Source organism: Mesoplodon densirostris, chromosome 2, assembly GCF_025265405.1.
Source record: "Mesoplodon densirostris isolate mMesDen1 chromosome 2, mMesDen1 primary haplotype, whole genome shotgun sequence".
Taxonomy (NCBI): Eukaryota; Metazoa; Chordata; class Mammalia; order Artiodactyla; family Ziphiidae; genus Mesoplodon; species Mesoplodon densirostris.
Window position 1 is genome coordinate 21,143,758 of NC_082662.1, and position 18,655 is coordinate 21,162,412.

Below are 18,655 nucleotides of genomic sequence, written 5' to 3' on the forward strand. Positions count from 1 at the left end.
TGCGGGTCCTCCCCACCCCCGCCCAGCCCCTCCTTCTCCCAGCCCTCCGCCTGGAAGGGCTCCCGGCTCCGCCAGGCAGGATGAGACGCGGAGGCCCGGTTTCGTTTTGGGAGACCAAGTACAAGAAGGAGGCACCGACTGGCAGGAAGGGGCCTGTGGAGCAGGGGCCCCGGCGCCCCCTTACGGACTCGCGCGCCCACTGAACCCGCTATGAGCCGGACCCTGCGCCCCAGCCCGCCCCGCCCCGGCGCCCAGGCCCGCCCTCGGCCCCGCCCGCGCCCGCGCCGCCGCGGGTCAGCGTCCCCGGCCGCCCGTCCGGAGCCTCCGGGAGCCGCCGCCATGGGCCGGGCCCGGCCGGGCGAGCGCGAGCCGTCCAGCCCCGGCCCCGCCGCGCCGCCCGCGGCCCCGCCGCGCCGCGCCCGCGCCCTGGCGCTGCTCGGAGCGCTCCTCGCCGCCGCCGCCGCGGCCGTCGCCGCCCGGGCCTTCGCTCGCCACTCCGAGGCCCAGGCGGCCGCGCGGCAGGTCCGAGCTGGCGGGGAGGGCGCGGCGGCCGGGAGACTCGGGTGGGCCGGGGAAGCGGTGGGGCTCGCAGAGGGACCGGGCTCCGAGGGGCGGGGGGCGGGTGGGGGCCGGAGGGCCGGGAGGGCGGCAGGGAAGGGATAGGAAAACGGGGCTCCAGGAGTCGGGCAGACTTGGAAGGACTGATGGGGGAGGTGAGAGGACTGGCCCAGTGTGAGGCAGGAGCTGGGACAGGCTGCAGGGGGACAGTGCAGATGGGTGACTAGGACAGTGCAGACAAAGCGTAGAGCAAAGGTGGGACCCGAGCATCTGGACGGGCTGGCAGTGCTGGGACGGTGGGGAGGGGAGACCGGAGAGGACAATGGGTGGACCAGGAGGGTGACACGAGATGGGCGGGATGGGCCCAGATAGAAAGGGCGCACTTAGAGAGTGGACAGTGGATGAAGGCTCAGAGTGAAGCAGGGACCAGGAGGGATGGGAAGGGGGCCTGGGGCTCTGGGGCGTGCAGAGGTGGCGTTTGGACAGATGGGCTGGGAGATGGGCTGAGAGAACCCAGGAAGGTGTGGCGGGAGCAGCTCCCTCCGCCCATTTGTGATGCCAGTTGGGTGTACAACTGCTCAGCCCAGCCACCTCCTCCCAAGCAGGACTCGGCGCTGAAAGCCCTGGGGACAGAAGGCCTCTTCCTCTTTTCCTCTCTGGACACTGACGGCGACATGTACCTCAGCCCTGAGGAGTTCAAGCCCATTGCTGAGAAGCTGACAGGTACCGGGAGAGGCTGGGGACTAGGCAGGAGGGAGCCGGGGCACCGCCCTCGACTTCTTGGTCTGTGTCTTCTGTGTCTGCTCTGAACAGAAGGGCTGCCTGGAGTAGGGGGAGGACGGTGCTTCCTGGCAGCCCTGGGGTCCTCCCAGCTCTGACACTTTCCGGCTGGTGGTTTGGACAAGCTGCTTCAACATGGGCACCCACACATACTCGCACACCCAAGCCTGTTCTCACGTGTGACTAAAACTAGTTAACGTTCCCTGACCACCTTCTCAGGACCAGACATCGCTCTAAGCGCCTCCTGTGAGTCATCTCTTTAATCTTCACAGTGCCTGTGAGATGGACATTGTCCTGATCCTCATGTGTATGGTTTAGGAGACGGAGGCGCAGGAAGGCTCTCCAGCTTGTGCAGGCTGGACAGGTGCAGAGCCAGGGTTAGGGGCCTTCTGTCTTCAGGTCCTGCACCGGCTCATTTGAAACTTAGAGAAAAATGTCTGCAAAGTGCCCACCATGCAGTAGATAGTCAATAGACAGGAGCTATTACCATTACTGCTAAATATTAACCTCTGCTCGGGAGCTGTCAGATTCCTATCCCACCTTGTTACCCATTTCTGCCTGGTTGTAATCAGTGATTTTTATTGTGAAGATGAGGGGCTGCAGCATTCTAATGAATTATAAGATGCCTCTCTCACTGCTCCATCACCACCCTAGCCTCTGTGTCCATATCTTGGGACGTTTCTTGAACTTATGATCTTGGGCATCTACTTGTTACCCAAATTGCCTGGTGTAAGTAGGTCAAGAGATGGGAAAGGCTAGAAAGAGACACCGGCTGCTCTCAGGCAGGTAAGCGCTAAAGGACCGTGATGGGCTTTCTGTGTCTCAGGATGGGTCAGGTAGGTCAGCCACGTGCTGACCCGCTGGCCTTTGGTCACTGCCAGAGGAGGAGGGTCAGATGAAAAATGCTAATTTGCTGGAGCGGATGCGTCAGTGCCTCCCAGGGGCAGTCAGTACTGTCATGAAAGCAGATGGGCCGATACACAGCTCAGCCCTGTGTGGATTTGCTTTGACTTCTTATTTTGCACACACTTCTCCGAGCAGCCACACAGCCACCTCCTTGTCCTTTTTTATGGCCAAAGAGCAAGAGTTCCCTCATAATGACATGTTGGCCAAGCTTGCTGGGCTTGGGGGTGCTTTTAATTTTTTCACACAAATCTTTTTCTCCATCAGGGGAAAAGAGTCTCTCCCTCAATTACCTCCTAGGCCACTGTGAGTACAAAAAACAAAAACAAAACCAGAAAAACACCAAATCTAAGCAGGAAATAGAGGCAAACAGTCCTCTCTAGTTGGTACAGTTATGTGTGTTCAATTTTCTGCTTTATACCTTAAAAGTTTTACAAGTTGTCAATAGCAAAATTTACTTGTAAGTCAGGTAATAAAACTTTTTATTAAAAAACCAAAGAGCCATAAAATGCTGGGCATTATTACTCATAATTATCTATGGTAACAGTTAAGTAATTGGATAAGCAAGCCAACCAGTAACGCTGCACATTCCCATTGTTCCCTTGCTCTGAGGTTTCCAGATTGCTGTTCTGAAATTTTGTTGCCTTGACTTACAAATGCAGAAGTACCCATGATTCTTTAGAAAAGGGATTTGCATCAGGAGCCGCTGGGGAGCATTAATCGGGAGCACGTTTTCCAGATTCTAGCCCCTGAAGACTCTGACTCAGTAGGTCTGAGGCGGGTTCTGGGCATCGGTAGTTTAAAAAGGCATCCTGGTGATTCTGATATTTCCTGATTAAGAATGCACTCTTTTTTTTTTTTTTTTTTTTTTTTTTTTTGCGTTACACGGGCCTCTCATTGTTGTGGCCTCTCCCGTTGCGGAGCACAGGCTCCGGACGCGCAGGCTCAGCGGCCATGGCTCACGGGCCCAGCCGCTCCGTGGCATGTGGGATCCTCCCGGAGCGGGGCACAAACCCGTGTCCCCTGCATCGGCAGGCGGACTCTCAACCACTGCGCCACCAGGGAAGCCCCAAGAATGCACCCATTTTAATGCACCCATTCAGTCTGTCAGTCCAGTCTGTCAACAAATGCCAGGCGTGGTCTCTACCAGCAAGAGAGCAGTCGTAACAGGACCCAACCGTGCTTCATTCCATTATCTGTGTCATGGGACCCCACCCTGCTGTTAGTCGCCCCTTCTGCAGTAGGCGTCATGCCTCCCTTAAGCCTTCATCGTGACTCCCTCCACCCTCGAAAGACTACAGACTTGGCAGGTCTCTGAGCAGGAAGAGATCTGACGGATCAAGTTCAGCCACTGCCAGTCCAGCCCCTCGTACTGATGGGGAAATGGGCCACCCAGGAAACAGGGAGAAGCAGGTATCCTCACTTCTGGAACAGTGCTCTTTCTGTGACACCAAAGATGACCTGATTCCACGTCCCCTGACCTCTCTGAGCAGCCTTTGCTCTCCATGAGACCCTCATGATGGGACAGGCACGGTAGCATGGGCTCCATCTCTAATGTGGGAAAAGCGGAGAGGAGGAGTGATGTGCCCCAAATTGTCCAGGAAATGGAGCCAACCTCACCCGGAGCTGGGCTGAGGGAAGGGAGACAGTGAGAATGGCCTTTCTGCAGCCAGCCTGGCCTGGTGGAGAGAGCACACGTTAGAGTCAGAATGAGGTTTGAGCCCTAGCCCTGTGGCTCCCCCACCATGAAACCACCGGTAATAGCAATACAGCTGACATTTATTACGGGTTTACTGTGTACCAGGCCTGGATTATCTCATTTAATCCTCATAACGAGCCACTGGGCCAACCATCACACAAGCTGGTGAGGAGTGGGGCTAGGATTTGAACCCGGGTCGTCTGATTACTAAGCCTTTGAGGAAATTTTTGAGATCTTAATGCCCCCGGAAGAAGGTTGTGGTCGATCCTAGGTTTAGAGTAAAACAGGCCTGGATTTGAATCCTGATTCACACACTACCTTGCTGTGTGTCCTTGGGGAAGTGAGTTCACCTCTCTGAGCCCCCAGTTTCTCATTTGTAAAATGGAATTGATAATACTGCCTTCACAGGGTTACTGTGAAACTAAAATGTGATATACATTGGAGAAAATGTGTATGTGTGATAATACCATGTGGTATACATATGTACACATTATATATCATACATATGCAATTTGTGTATGTTTGATAAACGATGTGATCTATATTGTTACTTTGTTGATTGTTACCTGTTCCAGCCCCACCCCCACCCCCATCCCTGCCAGGCCTGGCTCCCTTAATCACTGGCCAGTGTGGACATCCTGAGAGAAGTGAGGCCCTACCACCTAAGGCAGGACCCCTCTCCAGCGACCTGTGTCTCACAGGGTCAACTCCTTCGGCCAGCTATGAGGAGGAGGATCTGCCCCCTGACCCCAGCGAGGAGACACTCACCATCGAAGCCCGATTCCAGCCTCTGCTGCCAGAGTCCATGACCAAGAGCAAAGATGGGTTCCTAGGGGTAAGTTGGGGCAGGAGTGGCAGGGCGTCCCCCCCAGGTGGGACCAGAGACAGAGGGACCATCTGTGTGCACTCACCTCCTGAGAATGGGTCTGTGCTCTGCTCATCTTTCCTTCTTTCTGTCTTTCCTCCCATCTTTTATCAGCACCCTCTGTGCACCCAGTGCGCCAGGCCCTGGGGGTCCAGAAGTGGGTGCGATGCTGTCCCTGCTGTCCAGGCACACAGTCTGGTAGGGGAGGTAGGAGGGATAAGCACGAGCCTCTGACCCAGAGTGGGGATCTGGATGGCTTCCTGGACAGGATGACATTTGACAGTGACTGCAAGGGACGAGGCCTCAGCCCATTGTCAGCAGGCGTAGGAGAAGGATCGGCTGGAGGAAACAGCAGGTGCACTGGAGACTGTGCTGATGCAGCCGCCTCCCTTGTAATCATTACTTTCTGCAAATCAGTCTTTCCCCCCAGGCTGTGAGTTTCCTCAGGGCAAGGCCGGTGACTCACACATTTGTGCCTCCCCAGGTCCCTAGCACAGTGCCTGGAGCCTGACAGGTGCTCCATTGAGCTCCGATGAACCCACCCGGACCTGAGGTTCAGCCCCTGGCAACGGCTGTAGGGTGGGGATGACCCTGACAAGTGCCATCCTAACCAGCCCTGTGGTTAGGACCCAAGGCCCTGTGGACAAGGTCTCAATCCCTCCCAGGACCTAGGCATCCCCAGGCCCTGCCCGCCTTTCCCGCTCTCTCCCCTGCGCTCTCCTCTCAGCTTTCCACTACTCCAGATGTCCAGGCTTTCTTCCAGCTGAGAGCCTTCTCATATGCTGGTCCCTCAGCCAGGAACAACCTTTTCTCTTTGCCTCACTCACAGCTACTCAGCTTTTACAGCTCAGCTGCACTGTCATTTCAGCAGGAGATGCCAGGCAGGCCACTGAGGGCAGAGAGAAGGGGTGGCTGGACCCAGGGCATGGGGGACACGTGCGGGGGCATCCTGGTCAGTGGGACTGGAAGAGAAGTTGCCAGATGGCAAAGGGCCTCAGCTGCCTAACTTTGGCCTTCGTTCTGCGGCAGCAAAATACCACAGCAGATTTTGGAAGAGGAGAATTCTCTCATCAGATCTAGGCTCTCCAAACTGGCAGCTGGGGAGAAAAGGGAGGCAAGAAGACCAGTTCCCAGGAGGGAGGGAGAGACAGGTGGGGGGAGGCCATGGTGATGGAGAGGAAAGGCAGCCCGGGGGATGCTGGGAAAGGAAGAAAGGCAGGGTGTGGCTACTAATGGAAAGGGAGGGAGGGGGAGTTGAGGTGACTCAGGCTTCTGGCTGGTGGCCAGGTGCATGGGGGCCCATTGCCCGATGGGGGTTGGAGGAGGGGAGCAGGTCTGGTAGGGAGGGTATGAGGTCAGTTTGGACTGTTGAAGTTGAGTTCCCTGAGAGATGTCCAGTGGGGGGAGTCCAGTAAGATCTGGGTGGAGAAAGGTCTGGCATTGATGGGCTGAAGTGATGTCTGAGCGGATGAGTCCCTCCTACAGGGCAGAGACACAGGGTGGGGCAGGTGCAGGGGGCCCACCTGCACTTACAGGGGAGATGGGTCCGGAGCAGCACCCCAGCCCTGCGTCCCTAGCTCAGCCCCCTTCTGCGGGCTGCTCCGCTAAGAGCTCGCCAGCCTGTGAGCAGGACCCAGCAGGCCTGCAAGCCAGCCCCGCTTTGAGAACTTGCCTGTGAAACCCCTCTCTTCCCACCTCAGCTTCCCACTGAGCCCGGGTCCCATCACCAGGGAGGTCAAAGGTGGGGCAGCTCCCTGGTGGCTGAGCGCCCTGAGGGGGGCCAGGCACTCACTGTCCTGGTGGCCACTGATGGTGGCCCAGAAGGGCAGGGAGGAGCTACTGAAGGTGCAGCTTTGACCTGGGGACCTGCATGTTCCGAGGTCCCGCCTCTGCTCCAGGCAGATGTGCAGAGAGGCCTGCAGAGCGTCTGACCCTCATTCTCTCCCGCCCTTCAGCTCATCAGACAGCAGTGGGGTGGATTACTGATGAGGAAATGGCTCAGGGGGGGCCTTTTGCCAGGGGTGCCCAGACAGCATGGCCCAGGGTGCTCTCTGGGGGTGCCCTTCCTTCCCCTTCTCTGTGGCCTCATCCTGCTCTTGGCCCTAGAGGTTTCACCCAAAGGTGGCTCCCGCCTCCCTCCACAGACTTAACTCCAAACCTAAATTCTGACTCGTCAGCGGGACATTAGCTGCAGGGAGGAGACTTGGCAGGGGGTGGGGGGGTATTAGAGAGAAGAAAGCAAGGCCGGCAGACGGGGAGAGGAAGCCCAGGGCAGGGCGGGGCACCCGGGGTTGGTCTGCTGGCTTATGTACAAGAGGCAGGCAGGACTGTGTGAGGCCCGGGACCTGGGCTTGGAGAGGGAGGGAAGAGGCCGTGAGAAGCCCCCTCACAGAGCCCCCCGTTCCAGTCCTGGGGGGCCCCTCCAGCTGCCTCTGCTCCCCTGCCCTCGAGCGAGCTGTTCCGGCCTGGGCTGGACCTGAGGGGCCACAGGGGCACCACTTCTCTGGGCAAGGGGCCGGGGAAGATGAGATGAGCCTCAGCTCTGGCAGGAGAGTGCCAGGCTCGTGGCCGTGAGCAGGCAGGAGCCTCCTGGGTCCCTCTGCTTCCTGGGCTTGTGGGTTGGCTCAGGGCTCGAGGAGACCTCCGCACATGCCTGGGACGTTCTCAGTGCCCCAGAGCTTCGACTTTCCTCTGCCCCAGGTCTCCCGCCTGGCCCTGTCCGGCCTCCGCAACTGGACGACCGCAGCCTCGCCAAGCGCGGTGTTTGCCGCCCGCCACTTCCGGCCCTTTCTTCCCCCTCGGGGCCACGCGGAGCTAGGCGAGCCCTGGTGGATCATCCCCAGTGAGCTGAGCGTCTTCACCGGCTATCTATCCAACAACCGCTTCTACCCACCACCCCCCAAGGGCAAGGAGGTGAGGGTAGCCCGTGGCAAGCCCCGGGGCCCTGCCCCCCAGCCCCAGCACGGCCCCTCCCCATCGGCAACTGGACCCCCAGGGCCACGCCTACCCCACCTGCTCTCTGGCCTGCCTCTGGCCCCACCCCCACCTGGACCCCAGGTCCAGAGCTGACCCTCACCCAGGGGAGCTGGGCCCAGCAAGCCAGCCCAGGTCCCACTGCCCTCCCCCCAGGTCATCATCCACCGGCTCCTGAGCATGTTCCACCCTCGGCCCTTCGTGAAGACCCGCTTTGCCCCTCAGGGGGCCGTCGCCTGCCTGACCGCCACCAGCGACTTCTACTACACCGTGATGTTCCGGTGAGGGGTCCTGGCAGCCCCATCCTTGCCTCCCACCTGGGCCTGGGACACCAGGGAAGCACAGATGGGCTGAGCAGGCAGGGCCTGACTCAAAGCCCCCAGCCCCACCGCTTACCACCCTGTGGCCCCGGGCAAGCAGCTTTGGCTCTCTGAGCCTCCCTTTCCTCATTGTGCATCAGGGCGGTGGTGACTTCCTCCAGGAGGAAGAGAAAAGGTGTTGAATGTGCTTAGCATGGGGCTGTTGGCTGTGATTGTCATCCACACAGAAGGGGGTGCGTAAGAGCTGTGACACCAGGTCACACACACCCTGGAGGGCTCAGAGGAGACTCGGGCAAGGCTTCCGGGGAAGGCAGCGCATGAACTGGGCCCTGGAGGACGGGCAGCGCTTGGAGGGCGTCCCTTCTGCCTGCCCCACACACTTCTTCCTCCCCCGCCCAGCCCTCTGCCCCGCACAGAGTCTGGCCAAGGGTTCCAGGCTTTGGGGCAGAAGTGAGAGGGCAGGTGGGCAGGCTCTGCTCAGCGGGGAACCTGCTCCCAGCCGGGCCCTTTCCCTCCAGCATCCACGCGGAGTTCCAGCTCAGCGAGCCGCCCGACTTCCCCTTCTGGTTCTCACCCGGCCAGTTCACGGGCCACATCATCCTCTCCAAAGACGCCACCCATGTCCGTGACTTCCGGCTGTTCGTGCCCAACCACAGGTGAGAGCCTTGGCCCCGGCACCCTGCTCCCGTTTGCCCCCCACCAGCTCCAGGGGCTCAGATGCAGGGGCCCAGAGATCCCCTCAGTCTCTCCCCAGAGCTACTTCTCTTGGGAGGGGCCTAGAGCTGACCCAGGAGGAGGTAGCTTGAGGTGGGCTGAGGGGGGTCATTCCATCATCTGATAGGCACGTCCCAGGCGCTTTGTGGGCCTGGCCTGCCAGCTTAGTGTTGGGACCCAACGCAGCGGCCAACAGCCCCTCCCTAAAGATGGAACTGCTCCCCCCCGCCCCATACTGCTGACAGACCTCCAACAGACCCGTAACCACAGCCTGCTCACGCCACCCTAGGCAAAGGCCAGCAGGTGGGGAGGCACCCGGCTGGTCAGGGTCCAGGAAGGCCTCCCAAAGGAAGGGACGTCTGTGCAGCGACCTGGGGGCTGAGGAGAGTTTAGCCAGGCAGAGGGAAGGGCACATACAAAGGCCTAAGAAGCAGGCCCTCTATGCCTGCAGTTGCTACCACAAACCCTGGGGGGCCAGGGGGCGGCTCCTGGAAGGACTCAATGCCAGTCACCTGCCTGCTTGCCTGCCTGACCTGCTCAGGGGCAGCCTCTTGTCAGGGAAGCAGGGGACGCAGAGAGTCTTTCCAGATTCCTCCCTGATAGCACGCAGCCACTTAATGAGCCTGAGTGACTCTGTGCAGGGACAAGACCTGGGCTGAGAGATGAGGGGCCCAGAGCGAAGTCTCAGCCGTGGCACCCGTGGGCTCCGTGGCTGTGGGCAAGGCCCTGGACCCCTCCAGGCCTCAGTTTCCTCAAATGCTAGGTGGGAGGCTGGCTCCTGGGCAGGAGTGAGGGGGTCATTGGGACAGCCTGGGAAGAGAAAGTTGCCCCCAGGACTAGGAGCAGTTTCCTCTCAGTCCCCCGAGGGAGGGAGCCTCCCGGGCCACGGGGAAAATGAGGAGGAAGGACGCGTTCTCCTCCTCCTTCCTTGCCCTTGCTCATTGGGCAAGACCCTGTGCTGCAGGGGCTCAGCCCAGGCAGGGTTGGAGGTGGGGTCCTGGACTGAATGAAACAGAAGGAGGGGGCAAGTGCTCCTGGGCCTGTGTCTCAGGCCTAGACCACGGGACCACTGACCGGCTCTGAGGGCACCCAGCTCGCCCTGACTGCTTCACCTGCCCAAGGTGGTTGGTTGTCTGTCCCGGGGCGCCCCCGTGTGGCGGATCTGCAGGTTGCACATGCTCAGGCCCGACTTCCCTCTGGGGGAGGCGCTGATGAGCGCTGCCTCAAAGAGTCATGGATCGTGGACAGTGCATGAGCCATGGGTATGGAAGCCCTTCATGAACTGTAAAGGGCTGGGCCAGTGGAGGGTGGTATGGTGGCAGTGCCTTCCGAAGAGGCGGCCTGGGGAGAGGAAAGGGCCCAGGCTCTGCCGTCGGAACTCCAGTGGCTCTGAGACCTTGGGTTCACCCTGCCAAGTCTCAGCATCCTCACCTATAAAATAGGGTCAGCTGCATGCTTTCAGTGAGATAAAGTCCGACGTCTGGCTAATGGGCCTTGATGACGGTGGTGTTCTGCCCTGGCCACGCTCTCACCTGTCCCCAGGTCTCTGAATGTGGACATGGAGTGGCTGTACGGGGCCAGCGAGAGCAGCAACATGGAGGTGGACATCGGCTACATACCCCAGGTGAGCGCACAGGTGGTCCCTACCCAGGTAGGAAGGCAGGGCTCAGCCGCAGGGCCCTGCCACAGGGCCTCTCAGCCTGGCTGCAGGGAGGCCCAGCTGGCTAGGAGCCTTGGGGCAGTGAAGGACAGAGCTCCTGCAGGCTGAAGCCACTGTCCCCAAAGCAGGATCCTAGGAAGCCACCTGTTCTTCCTAGCCAGCGTCTGCCATGGGCCCTCAGATGGCTTCACACTGGCTGGACACTGGCTCTGTCCTGGACTCACTGCACAGCCTTGACCAGGCCCTGCCCTTCCCTGGGCCTGTCTCCCCACCCCTGCAATGAGTGGCGTGTCTTTGAGGGTCTCTCGGGGCCCCTGGAGGACTCAGGCCCCTTGCTGAGACGTCCCTCAGTGACATCATCCCTCGCTGACCTCCGGCCCAGATGGAGCTGGAGGCCACGGGCCCCTCAGTGCCCTCTGTGATCCTGGACGAGGATGGCAACATGATCGACAGCCGCCTGCCCTCGGGGGAGCCCCTGCAGTTTGTGTTTGAGGAGATCACGTGGCAGCAGGAGCTGAGCTGGGAGGAGGCCGCCCGGCGCCTGGAGGTGGCCATGTACCCCTTCAAGAAGGTGAGGCCAGACGGGGGTAAGGGGCGGGGTTGGGATCCCTGGGGCTGGGTCCGGAGCTGTGGGAGCAGCAGGTGGGCACTGGGCGTGGGATGCCGTGCAGGGCTTGCAGCTGAGGCTGCCTCCCTGTGGGGCCCAGCCTGGGCCGGGGAGCCTCCCCTTTGCCCTTTAGAACTTGGAGGAGGCATCCCCTGGCTCAGCATCACCCCTTCACACAGATACACAGACACACACAAACACTCACACTGCAAACATACATGCATATGTACACACACACGTATATACACTACAGACACACACTACATGCACATCACACACTCAGCCCCTGAATGGGACCCTGGCAGCACACAATAGCTTCTCTCTGTCTCGACTTGGCCCCAGGTCACCTACCTGCCATTCACCAAGGCCTTTGAGCAAGCCAAGGCTGAGAACAAGCTGGTGCACTCAGTCCTGCTGTGGGGGGCCCTGGACGACCAGTCCTGCTGAGGTGAGGGAGACCCTTCCAGTCTGAGGGGAAAAAGGGGGGCAGACTTCGTACCTTGTGGGTGCAGGAGGCCCTGAGACCAATGGGCCTCTCCTGTTGCAGTATAAGGACTCAGGGACGACATGGGGCGGGGTGTGGGGTGAGGGCTCACAGGGTTCTGTGCTAAGCCCAGAGGAAGCTGCTGGACACAATAGAAAGAGCCCAGCTCAGCCATTTTCAGCCTGGAGACCTTGGCCAAGTGACTCCTTCCCTGAGCCTCAGTTTTCTCAGCAGTAAGAGGGTAATGTACTTACCTCCCAGAGTTGTGAAAACAGACGTGCCTGTACTCTGTGCAGTGTTGCACACGAGTGAGAGAAGGTAGTGCCAGAGCCTGGGCTGCATTCACTTATTCAGAAAATTCAGCAAAGACCCGCTGGTGCAAAGTTCTTTGGGTGCCTGACATTGGGTACAAGATGAGCAAACAGTGGCCCTGCCCCCATCCAGCCAATCGACGAACCTCCTGGGCCCCTCCTGTGCCGAGCCATAGGCTAGGCGTTGGGCACCCTGCACTGAGGAAGTCAGAATCAGCCCCAGTCCTCAGGGAGCACACAGTGTGTGCAGAAGGCAGACAGTGAATGAACAAATACAAGTGTGGTGAATTTACACGAGGCGTGGTCCAGAGCAGCACATGAGTGTGTAACAGGGGCTGGCGGGGTCAGGGAAGGCTTCTTTAGAGAAAGTGACATATAACGTGAGACTTTGAAGTATGAGGAGGATGAGTTTGCCAAGTGACAGGGGAAGTGTTTTCGGTAGAAGAATTGTCTGTGCAAAGGCCCTGGGACACAGTGTGGTGGATTTAAGAAGCTGTCACTGTCTAGAAGCCCCTGGGCCAGGTAGGCCCCCAGCCAAGTCTCAGCCCAGGATGCCAGTACGTTACTGATGTTAGTTACAGCTGCCCTTTATTCCGCACCTCCTCTGTGGTAGATTCTTTGAATCTGTTGTTTCACCTGGGTGCACTGACCGTTCTACAGTTTATGAGGTTTACTGCTGATAGAAAACCCAGTGAGACAGGCAGGGTGCCTCACCCACCTGGCCTTGCCTCTCCCGGAACAGGTTCAGGGCGGACTCTCCGGGAAACCGTCCTGGAAAGTTCGCCCATCCTCGCCCTGCTCAACGAGAGCTTCATCAGCACCTGGTCCCTAGTGAAGGAACTGGAGGACCTGCAGGTGAGTGGCAGGTGGGCGGGAAGAGCCCCATGGCAGCCCCTGGGACAGTGCTGGGAGCCGAGGTGTCAGGAGCGTGCCCAACTGTCCCCATAGAACAACCAGGAGAACCCATCCCACCAGAAGCTGGCCAGCCTGCACCTGGAGAAGTACAGCTTCCCCGTGGAGATGATGATCTGCCTGCCCAATGGCACCGTGGTAGGTCCCCCACCACTCATCCCCGGCCCCGGGCCAGGCACCATGGGGCAGAGGAAGTGGCAAACAAGGGGCACAGCTTACAGACCTCATCAGGCTCCAGGTCTGGTTCTACCACCTCCTGGCTGGTGTCTTAGCCAGTCCGAGCCTCAGTTGTCCCCTGATGTCCCCTCGGCCTGCCTCGTGCAGGTGTCGGGACACTCCCTCAGAAAGGGAACCTCAACAGCACTTTGGGGACCTGGCAGCAGCGGGTATGGTCTAGCAGCAGAGTGGACAGGGACGTGACCTGGAAGGGAAGGCTCGCCTCAGACCATTGCGGCCAGTCCTGGGATGGAAGGGAGGGAGGAACAGGCCTCGTGACAGGCAGAGAGGACCTGGGGACGCCCCAGGCTGAGCCAGGCTTCAAGACCCTACCTCTCCCTAAGAGCCCCTTACATGGCACTCACATCGTCACGTTGGGTTCTCACGGGAGCTTTGGGAGATAGATGAGCACAAATGCCGATCTCACAAACAAGGAAACTGAGGCTCAGAAAGCTTCAGAGACTTGGCAAAAGCTGCATAATTAAGAAGTACAGCTGCCGGGAACTCCCTGCGGTCCAGTGGTTAAGACTTGGCGCCTTCACTGCTGTGGGCCTGGGTTCAGTCCCTGGTGGGGGAATTAAGATTCCACAAGCCGTGCAGCGCAGCCAAAAAAAAAAAAGAAAGAAAGAAAGAGAAAAAAAAGAAATAGAGCTGACTTTCAAAACAGGCGCCCTGGGCCTCCCTGGTGGCGCAGTGGTTGAGAGTCCGCCTGCCGATGCAGGGGATACGGGTTCGTGCCCCGGTCTGGGAGGATCCCATATGCCGCGGAGCGGCTGGGCCCGTGAGCCATGGCCGCTGAGCCTGCGCGTCCAGAGCCTGTGCTCCGCAATGGGAGGGGCCACAACAGTGAGAGGCCCGCGTAAAAAAAAAAAAACTTTTGAATTTGGGGGGATTTATAAAGAAAGGAGTACAGGGCTTCCCTGGTGGCGCAGTGGTTGAGAGTCCACCTGCCGATGCAGGGGACATGGGTTCGTGCCCCGGTCTAGGAGGATCCCACATGCCGCGGAGCGGCTGGGCCCGTGAGCCATGGCCGCTGAGCCTGCGCATCCGGAGCCTGTGCTCCACAACGGGAGAGGCCACAACAGTGAGAGGCCCGCGTACGGAAAAAAAAAAAAAAAAAAACAGGCGCCCGCCTGTGAGCCTCAGCATCACCCGCTCTTCTGAGCAGAGCTGCCCCTTATCCTTTAAGTCCCAAGGGATGGTTAGTGTGGGACTGAGGGATGGAAGCGGGTGGGGAACAGTGCAGGAGCAAGAGCTGGGGCTGGCCTGGAATGGGGACGTCCAGTGAGGGCTTGGTGGCGAGGAGGAGGGTGCCAGCCAAGGGCCTTCTGTCTGAAGTTCGGAAGAGGAAAGGCCCGGGGGAGCCGGCCAGCTCGCGCCCGTCCACAGGCGCCCATTGTGGTGGACTCGGCCCAGCCAGGGCCCGGGGTGGTGAAGCTGGGTGGACAGGACTCTGCCTGGGCTGCGGGTGGCCTGTGCTCTCCCGCTCGCTCGATTTGTTTGTTCGTTTACCCGGCACCTGCCCTTAAGGTGCGCCTACCTGGAACGGGAGGCAGATGGGGACACAGGCGTGTGGGCGTTAAGGCAGAAGTGAGTGCGGAGTTCAGGGCTTCTGGGAACAGAGGAGAGAGGTCATGGGGCGCGGAGGCAGGGGAGGGAAAGGTGATGCCGAAGGCGTTAGGTTTCACCTGGTGGACGAGGTGTGGAGCCCTGGAGTCAGAGGGCCCTGTGAGCAGAGGAGGAGGGGGAACGGGTTGCCCCTGCTGTCGGCCATCTGCCTCAGCGAGAACAGTTGAGGCCGCAGGGGCCCTGAGCCCGGCTGGGCCCCCGCTCTCCTCACCCCACCCTTCTCCCAGGTCCACCACATCAACGCCAACTACTTCTTGGACATCACCTCTGTGAAGCCTGAGGACATCGAGAACAATGTCTTCAGCTTCTCATCCACCTTTGAAGACCCGTCCACAGCCACCTACATGCAGTTCCTGAAGGAGGGCCTCCGGCGCGGCCTGCCCCTCCTCCAGGCCTAGTGCGCCTGCTGGGCAGTGAGAAGCCCCCTGGACGGGGAGCTGGACAGGCCCCTCTGCCCCGGAGCTAGAGCAGCCCTCACACATTTCACCTTCCACCTCTCAGGCTGCCCGTGGGGTCTGCGGCCATCCGAGCTTTGCCTCAGTGAAGCAGGGACAGGGGGTCCTTGGCTGACCAGGTGGATGAACCTCGAGCTCCAGCTGCCACCATCAGCCTTTTACTACCTACCTGGCTCCGGAAACGCTTGGGACCCCAGAAGAGGGCCCGGGGTCATCTCCCTGGACCTCACTCACTCAGGCACATAGTCCCGGCCCTTGCAGGGCGAGTAGTAGGGAAGAGTGGGTGCTAGGAAGACAGGGCCACCCCTCTCTCCTTACCTTCACCCCCTCCCAAAGGAAACATCAAGAAGCCCTGGCCTGAGGGTGTGGGCAGGCTGCCAGGGAAGCCCTCCTGTTTGTCTGGAGCCTTCTTCCTCGCGTAGCCCTGCCTGCCCTCCTGTGCTTGGTGTCCCCAGTGGAGTCAGTCTCAGCTGGAGACAGCCTTCTGGAAGCTCTGGGTAGGACCCTCTTTCAGAAGCGGAAATCGTACTGTACCCCTGCTGTTCCCCAGACCACTCAATCCAACCTAACGATAGGACCCTGCAACCTATTTCAGGACTTACTGGAAGCCAGCTCTCTAGGGAGGTTTACCATGAAGTAAGCTTCTGCCCTTGGCAAGGAGTCCGCTGAGGCCCAGGACCATGGCACCCCTACCCCAGCACAGGCCACAGCGGGACTGCTGGAGTCAGCGTCCCTGTAACACCTCCTGCCCCTCAGACCTCCGCTCCACGGAAGTGTAGCCCAGTCAGAGAACACAGCGTCCCCCAGATCTGGCACTGTCCCAGCCATCAGGCAGTCCAGACCAGCCTGTCCACCACTGGGTGGCCACTGATTCTCCTTGGCTACTCTTAGGGCCTTGGTCCACATCCTGAGCCACTGACCACGGCCAGTCTCTTTTTTATACACGCAGGAAAAGTGTTTTTATGTGAACTTTCTCACAGTTTATATGTATTTTTGATAGCCTCAGCACTGAGGAGAAAGGAGGGGGCAGTGGTACCCCCCAGCAGCCGCCCCATGATGGCTGGATCTGAAAGCCTAGGTGGATCCAGCTTGATGTCTTTGCAGTTGCTGCTGTGGGAAGAAACACCCCTCTCTTCCTTCTCCTCTTCCAACTGTTTAAAAATAGTCCTCAGAGGGTCAGTATACCCCCTGCTCTATCCTTGTCCTCCGCTCAGGCCCATGAGGGGCCCTTGGGCTTTCCTAAAGCCCCCTCCGCTGCCCACCCCAGCCCTCGCTTATGCCCCCTCCACCACCCCACACGGGGGCTCCCTCCTGAACCTGGAAGAGGAAGGAAGGCAAACATTTCCTCAGATGCACTCCCAGGCCTCCCACCTGCCACTGGAGCTTCCACACTGAGTCTTCCTCTCAGACTGTCGTGTTCTCAGTGTTGTATCAAGTATCGTAATAATGGCCAGTTGCCAAGAGCTTTCTCTACCTAAGGCACTTGGTTAAGATCACATGCATTTCCTTATTTAATCCTCACAACACGTGAGGCGGATATTAATCATTCCCATTTTGCAGATGAAGGAATTGGGTCTCAGGGAAGAAGTGACTTGCCCGAGGTCACTCAGTGGTAGGGTTGAGATTCAGCCTGTGTCTTGATGTTGGAGTGTTTTGCCTTGCACCACACATGCCACCCCCCACCCCGCCCCCTCTCTCCCCTGTCTGTTTTCACTGAGGTGAGAAACAAAGCCTTTCAAACCAAAATGTCTTATTCCCCTCTGTTCTCCAGAGCAAATGAGGCGTGAGCCAACAAGCTCAGCCCAGTTCTTTGTGTCCCTTCTGGAAGGCGGTGCTTCCATGCTGCTTACAGGGAGGGAGGGCACCGAGCCTGTCTCAGTGCTTCCAGGCATGGGTGGCAGTAGCCTGTCCCATGAGCCACCCAGTGTCAGCAGAGGCTCAGCCCTCCCACCTAGCAGGCTCTTCCCCTCACTCTGGTCTGGGAAGGCCGGTGCTGTGATGAGCGACCCGTACCCTGTGAAAGGTAAAGCTTGCTTGGGCTTTCTGCATCCTCACCTGATGCCTCTGCCTGACCCCCCACCTGAGCCCTGAGGCTCATGGTGGGGGAGGGCCCCAGCTGCCCTCTTTTGTCACCCCTCTGCCACTTCCCTCCCCTGTCCCCAATGTGTCCTATAATAAAATTGGAGATTAGGGTGGTTCTAAGTGCCTTTCCTTTGAGCTGGATGTTGTTCAGTTCTGTCCTCGGTCTCATTCCTCTGCTGGGATTGGCTTGGCAGGTGGACAAGGGAGCATGGCTGGAATGCCTTTGGGGACTATCTTATTTGTCACCAGAAGGCTTGAGTGATTTGCTTAAAATAAATTTGTGATAGACCTAGAGGAAGAACTTACTATTTTTAGAATCTGGTGCTCTGTGTTAAAAGAGATTCTGAATTTTAACCCATCATCTTAGAAGCAGGGCCTGAGACAGGCATTAGGTAAATTTCTTTGAGGGTGTGAACTTCAGGAAAAACCTGTAAAAGAAGGATTGAAGCAGAAGGGGGGAAAGGAAGAACCTTGAGCAGGGATAGAGTCTCAAAGCCAAGCCTTGGCCAGATCGCAGGAGCAGGGCTCTAGAGCACAAACCACACTGCCAAGTTGAACTGGCCTCTTGTACCCTGTATCAGTCAGTCAGTGGTTTAGTGGGTAGGGTAACTTACCAGGTTAGGGCTTCCATTCTGAGAATGGGGCAGCTGCTGGGGGATGGATTCACAGGTTGGGTAAAAGGGATCTTTGGGGAGAACCAAGGAAAGGCAACTAGAGTGGATTTGCAAGATCTGCCATTGCCCAGGATGGGAAAGCAATGATTAAAGCAACAATTTGTCATCCTGGAAAGAGGGCTGGACCTGAAAGTCAAATTTCATCATTTGAAATATGGTGGGGATCAGGGTGGACACAGTCTCTGACTAGGACCAGCTACATAGTTTGCAGGATCCAGTGCAAAATGAAAATGCAGGGCCCTGTTGAAGAAAACTATTTTGTTAATTTCAAGAGGTCAACAACAGGGCATTAAAGCAAGAACGAGTCAGTCTGAGCATGAGGCCTGTGACTGCACAGGTTCTCCCCATGAAGCCCATCTCTCCCCGGCAGCTAGGACTTGCAAGCCTTGAGCCCGAAAAACTGCAGCCTGGGAGCCAGGCACAGCCACGTGCTGAAGTCAGAGGAGGGCATGTGACCAGGCCTGGATGCCGTGGAGACAGGACCCTGGAGGTTTGAGCACGAAGAGGGAGTGGGTGAGTGAGACTGGAAGGAGTGTGGGTCTCTTTCGCAATGCCTCTGGTGTCTTTCCCCATCAATCTACCCATCTGATCAACCAACTCACAGAATGTACCGTGTGTGTGTGTGTGTGTGAGTGTGTGTGTGTGAGAGAGAGAGAGAAATACATAAAGGCTAAAATAAAGCTACAAAGCACTGGAGGGCAGGAGGCAGAGGAGAAAGAGGCCCATTCTTGCTGCAGAGAAGACTGTAGAGGGTCTTGGCTGGGAAGCATGAACTGTGAAGGCACCAGGGAGAGATGAGGCAACCAAGCACTA

At 58.5% G+C, this 18,655-nt stretch overlaps 1 protein-coding gene across 3 annotated transcripts; it reads left to right on the forward strand.

The window, feature by feature from the left end:
- The first annotated feature begins 292 nt into the window (after positions 1 to 292).
- On the forward strand, positions 293 to 17,282 carry SELENON (selenoprotein N). Of its 3 annotated transcripts, XM_060089186.1 has the most exons (12): positions 293 to 522; positions 1,164 to 1,281; positions 4,642 to 4,775; positions 7,506 to 7,718; positions 7,935 to 8,059; positions 8,617 to 8,754; positions 10,355 to 10,436; positions 10,855 to 11,043; positions 11,422 to 11,527; positions 12,617 to 12,729; positions 12,823 to 12,924; positions 14,859 to 17,282. In XM_060089186.1, exons 1-12 carry the CDS (start codon positions 340 to 342, stop codon positions 15,027 to 15,029), a joined length of 1,674 nt encoding a protein of 557 aa, XP_059945169.1. In that variant the 5' UTR covers positions 293 to 339; the 3' UTR covers positions 15,030 to 17,282. The 3 variants fall into 3 exon arrangements, with proteins under 3 accessions (XP_059945169.1, XP_059945170.1, XP_059945168.1); XM_060089187.1 differs by lacking the exon at positions 7,506 to 7,718; XM_060089185.1 differs by lacking the exon at positions 293 to 522 and having other exon boundaries at positions 960 to 1,281.
- Positions 17,283 to 18,655: the final 1,373 nt, after the last annotated feature.